Raw genomic sequence first — 6000 nt, 5'->3', positions numbered from 1 at the left:
TAGTTGTGGTATATTAAGACCACAGCCATCATTTAACAATGGCAGGTATGGTATTTAAACTGTATCATTTCTGCAGTGAAATATCCCCGACACAGTCTTTTTGCATTTAGCATATTTAGGGTATTTAGACAGGCACATAACCCTTACTCCTGCAAACGTCTGCACTTTTGTAATTCGCTGCTCGAGTCCCACTTCATGCTCCCTTTCTATCAGGCAACACTCAAACACATGCACAGAGCACCATAAGCACATAAAAACTACCCAAGGATATCCGATGTACATCCTTCACTTAATAGAGGAAAACTGCACACAAGAGAGCTTTTAACAGCAGCTTTGACAATATAATATATATATATATATGCATTTATAATATTTAAGCTAATTAGCAACTACAAATAAAAATGAATGGACACTAATAATCTCAGGTTGTACGTTGTGATTTGGTGCTACTGAAGTAAAACTGAATTGAATCAACACATCATCTACTTGAGACTTTACTCAAGCGTTTGCAGTCAATGATTGTGATTTATAAAGGAACATATCTGTATCCGAGTTCATTTTTCTCAAGAAAAACCTCTTATATATTTTTTTTTTCTTGACAAATATTGTATAAACAGTATCGTATGGCTCGTTTCCACTATGGTCCCGGCTGAAATACAGCGGCAGGGTTTGTGATGCCGCTCGCGATCAGGAGTGTTGTCGTTAAATACACCAGACTCCTCTGTTAAACATTGAGATTTTAGACATTTCCCTGATAATTGTTGGAGATTAACCCACGTTTTTAGGATTGTTAATTATTTTTTTACTGATCTACAGTTCTGATTTTTTGGCTTGATTTTTTTTGTGACGGCACTCAGCGTGCTTGGAACCTTGCCAGAGCAGGTACTAAAAAGTACCTGGTACCAGCCAGGTACTATATTAGTAGAAACGCAATGTAACCGTGCCATGCCGAGGCGAAGCGAGTAGAGCCGCTGGAAACACTCAAATAATATGCCAGACTATTTTTGGCAGCTTGGTTCTCAGGTTTTCCCTGCATGAATCGTTCAAATATGCTCCCCAAACTGAACAATGTAGGTGTTTTTATGAAATGAGCTGATAACTGCACAGATTTGTGGTACAGTTGCAGTTTTTTTTTTGAAAGTGTACACTCCATACCATACCACCATTGGGGATGTTTTATCTACCTCAAAATGGATACAAGTTTCTGTAAAACGGATGCACAAAGTTGATTTCAAAGATCATTAGTCAAATGCAGAGGGACATCTGCAAGGATTTCAAGGCCACTGGGGGTAGCAGTGATGGCAAACAAAGTCTCTGGGGTTGGATAAACAATAAAGGCCTGTCAATTGGTTAAAACAAAGGGCTGTCGTTTGCTTTTGTTGGTGGTAGGATTTTTTCCATGTAATCTGCATGTCCAGATGGCTGGATGACTTTCTCCCTCACAGCATCATTAAAAGCTCAGAACAGCTGGCAGACAGAGTGAGCAAACTATGTGTGAGAAGCAAAGAAGCGCAAAGAAGAGTGTGTGTGGGGGGGGGGGGGGTATCAGAAATGGGGAGAAAATTGAGTGACTGTTAGATGAGCATCTCTTACCCAGATCTGTGTTGGGCCCAGCCAGCAACTGTTTGAACTTGTCCAGGCGGGACGCTTCCCTCTCTGTCATGACTGGGGTGCCTGATGTGTTCTGGTCAGCCATGCGAGCCACTAGTGGGATAACGGGTGGCCGGTGAGGCAGAGAGCGCTGTCTGTGGAGGGCTGCACACTCACCCGCTGCATCTAATGGGCAGACAAAGACAAGAGGGAGGGCAAAGGGTTACATAAACACACAAACGCAGGGATTTCACATGATGCAGGAGAGGACTGTGGTGACTTTATGAAGGTTTGTAGTTTTTTGGCCAAATTGGCCACCACTGATGTCTGTTTGGCTCTCGGTCTCAGCAGAAACTGTGTTTACCTGTTTAAAAGAGCATGGTTTTGCTCTAAAGATCAAATATCTCTCTCATCTATTTTATCCTCCACTGTGTGGGTGGATGATAAAAGTCTTCCACAGCTCCGGGTTGCCCCTGTATTCACTCAACTATGGCAACCTTTGAGCGATCCAATCAAATCTCACATAAATCTCTTTTTATTTAACATTTGAAATAAAGATACTCCGACTTCTGTTTCAATGCCTCACTAAGTGTCATATTTAATGTATTCATTTAAATCGCATTTTCTCAGAGAAGTAGACATATTCTTTATATAAAATGCTTCAGCTTTAATCTGAGCAGCGAGCAGTAAGGTGACACTATGTGACGAGCAGTGATTAGTTGCTGTGCACGGCAACTTCCCATGTTAGTTTGTTTGCTAGTTAGCATCAAATTGAAGATTTGCTTTTCAGGTTAATTGAGCCGATATGTTAAAAATACTTACGCATAATTAAAAAGTATTTAAAGTAAGAAACCGGCCATATGGATTACATAACCCCACAATAACCTACAATGGGATTTTTGCCTTATACCATTATTGTTTGAATGCTTGAATCTTTTTTCTCGCCAGGTGTAAATGAATGTATTACTGTTAATGGTTTGTTTTGTTATAAGCCTCCAGGAAAGCAGCAGTTGTTGCAACATTTCTGTGAAGCATCTACATCAGCGGATGCACAAACACATTAATTCAGTCTGCTGAGGGGCCACATGTTTCCCCAGATGTGCTAAATAAAAAAAGAACAGTCGCTCACTCACACACACACACAAGTTATTAACAAGCTGCCAAGTTCACGGTGACTGTGTGGAAGGGGAAGTTCCTTGTGTCATAAACACTCGGCAAAAGTTTATAAAGAAGCTTGTGTTCATAAAGAAAGATGCCAACGTTTCAACTGTGTGGACACAGTCGCCCAAAACTCCAGAGCAATTAACAAAACTGGAACTCTGCCCATTTTAATACCCCTTTCAGTCTTTACAGGCACAAATACAAGGCAACAGATCTGTTCTCAACCCCTTTATTTGCACTTTCAATAATTAAAAAAGCTTATTAAGGCCAGCCACTCTTTCCCTTAGTAGAGCCGTGTGTGACTGTCACTATTTACTTCTTTTATAGCACATTTAATACGTTTTATGTTTTAACTGGCTATTTAAAAAAAAAAAAAAAAAAACTAAGGAAGTTAGTGAACTAGTCACATCACAGGAATACCAGAGGCTACAGAGATCATCGATGACAACAGGTGTGTGTGTGTGTGCCCCTTGCTCTCTTACATACATGGTTGTGGGATGATGACTGCAGTGATTAATGTGAGTACATGGAGCCTCACTAATGAAAGTCATGCGGTGGACTATTATCTAATTAGACTCGGCCGCGAAGAGAAGAGAAGATTTAAGTGTTGGAAAATGAACATACATGAAAAGCAATGTCTATAAGGCTCTTCTTGGCTTGGTTCCTGCTTATTTAAGCAATTTTCTTCAGAGAACCAGAAGCCATTATGCCTTACGTTCTAATGACATTTTGCACTTGTCTGCTCCACGTGTTCAGACCGAAATGGGAAAAAAAAGCTTTTCAGTTTTGCCCCCGCTGCTTGGAATACCCTCCAAACTGAACTTAAAATGCCAGCTTTTATTACACTGGGAGCTTTCCACTCCATCTTACAAGACAGACAACAGAAATCCATTGAACAGTGTCTATGTTCTTAAATTGCAACTGCGATCACAACTCCTGCCCATTATGTTTATCTAGCTGCACATTTATATTTCAATGTTTGTTTTGTAAATGCTGCCTTTCCTGTTTCTTATTTAACTTTTAATGTGTGCTGCCAGGTCACCCTTGCTAAAGAGATCTTGATCTCAATGGGTTTTTTATCTGGTTAAATAAAGGTTAAATAAAAAGAATAAGCTGTGTACCTTACTGTAAATGTCCTACAGTTGACCCATCTATTAATGTTTGCATATTAGCATCAGTGTTTCATAATCACATCATGCACATATTATGAAAGTGCAAGCTCATACTGCGTCTTATCTGAGGAGATAAGAGGAAGTGCCAGAAGGCAACAGACTGCTCATGTCATCTGTATCTACACACAGCAACATGTAGACACCCAGGCAGACAAGCAGATGACCTGCCAGACAGGACAACAGTCATCCAGACATTCATGATGTGTGCCATCTGCTGCAATTGCTGATGTTACAATCTGAAAAAGCAACAGTCGGTGACATCTCTTTGCAAACACACATCTTCTATAAGTTTGGAAAGAACACGGAGTAAAATATTTCAACAGGATCTGCTATAAAATCTTGCGTGTGTCACGTCAATGTTTTGAAACACTTTCACACTCCACAACCGCAAGTCAAACTATTGCACAACATTGGCAGTCTATCAGTAACACTGCTCTAGTGAGCGTTAACATTAGCCAATATCCAATGCTCATTTCTCTGCTTTGCGGATTGAATGTGGAGAAGCAAACAAGGCTCAAATGCTCATTGAGGGATCGACTGATGGGCGAATGGTTTGGGCAAATAAAGGCAAGTCTTGAGCAGTGGGTTCCCACTTAAACTCCCAAATGGGTTTTATTTGTCATTCCCCAACTCTCTTCCTCATTTTCTGTCAACATTTCATTCTAGCTTACAAATAAAGCCAACAAAGAAAGCCACAACAATCGTTTAAAAAATGCTCATCGATTTTAAAGTCAATTTAGTGACATGTTTTTTGTTTTTTGGTGAAAGCCCTTATTGTTGCATTGTACAAAACACCCGTTAATTAAGATTAAGGTTAAAGTCAATAAACAAAATCATGAAACAAGACTAGACCTGTTAATGGAAACTCAGTTAAGTGTTACAGACAGGTACTGTGTGAGGTGATTGATGAGACCTGCCTTCCATTTTCATGGAGGTTTCAGGGCATCCTTTTAAAATATTCCATGACAACACTGTTCCGCAGATAAACAGTCGAGGTTTTAGCATGCAGGTGAGCCACAAAACTTTTTGGACAGTGAGCAATGGTGGCGACTAACCTTTAGGTGACCCAATTGGAGCTTCGCTTTGGGACTTAACCAGGCGACCATCAGTATAAGAGCTGCTCTGGGAGGCAAACGACACCTCTGGGCTGGTCACGTCTCCCTCCTCTTCCTCCTCCTCCTCCTCCTCCTCCCCATCCTCTTCCTCCTCATCCTCCTCTTCGTCCTCTGCCGTTTCCTCCTGTGTGTCCTCTTCTCTCTGCTCAAGCTCTGTGGAGTCGTCCAGCCTCTGTCTCTCCTGCTGCTTGCTGTGATTCTCAATAACCTGTCAAGTTTATAGGTGGAAAAAAGAGAGCAATCTATCAAACTCTGTACACAGTGTAACATCCAGTTTCGAACTAAAAATGGTAGAGACTCATTTCAAATGCACAGACAGACAAAAACAACTTCTTTGTAGTGTCTAGTACTGTCTGCATGCAAGTCAGCAAATGAGTATAATTAAGGCCTCAGGCCAGGTTTACACCAGATACGTATGCGATGCTTTACGGCTATGGTGCACTTCTCTTTTCCATGTTAACTAAGAAGACACACTGGCTGTGTTTAATGCACAGCTCTTTTAGGGAGTAGAACTATTTTTCATGCAGACTTCACATTAAAAGCACTCTGTCATTGCAGTTCCCCGATTCCATACTCCTTACAATTGACTATGCCATGGAACAAGAATCGGTATTAGGACATTGCTGAAATGCTCTGAATAGCCAGAAAAAATAGGACATCACTGAATATTTGACACTGACCAAAGCCTACTAGCAGAAAAACATCCATCATCTCCTTTCACAAGTCTTTGCATTAGTTTGTTTACCTTATTGGCCGTCTCCATGACCACCTCAATGTTCAGGTTTTGTGCAGCCATGGCCAGCAGCTCATCATCATCGTCCCCGACATCCCAGGCATCACTGGTTATGCTCTCAAACTCCTGGAAGGTGGTTGCCTTCTTGGGCTTGCCTGGCGTGGCAGGAGGAGGCTTGTTGCCTGCTTTAATTAGACTAGAAAAACAGAGAGTGTACCGTGAAGGCAGA

At 41.2% G+C, this 6000-nt stretch overlaps 1 protein-coding gene across 1 annotated transcript in view; it reads right to left on the bottom strand.

Annotated features, from left to right (window-relative positions):
• The window catches only part of tbc1d22a (TBC1 domain family, member 22a), a gene marked incomplete at both ends in the record, with an annotated part of 131828 nt that overhangs the window by 123231 nt on the left and 2597 nt on the right, over window positions 1-6000 (bottom strand). Inside the window, 3 exons of the mRNA XM_083907262.1 lie at window positions 1594-1776; window positions 4979-5246; window positions 5784-5967. Coding sequence (XP_083763388.1) covers window positions 1594-1776; window positions 4979-5246; window positions 5784-5967 — 635 coding nt within the window. The remainder of the gene's footprint in view (window positions 1-1593; window positions 1777-4978; window positions 5247-5783; window positions 5968-6000) is intronic.

The sequence above is a fragment of the Microchirus variegatus genome (genome assembly GCF_963457635.1).
Source record: "Microchirus variegatus genome assembly, chromosome: 20".
NCBI lineage: Eukaryota > Metazoa > Chordata > Actinopteri > Pleuronectiformes > Soleidae > Microchirus > Microchirus variegatus.
This window is presented reverse-complemented; position numbering and strand designations above follow the sequence as displayed.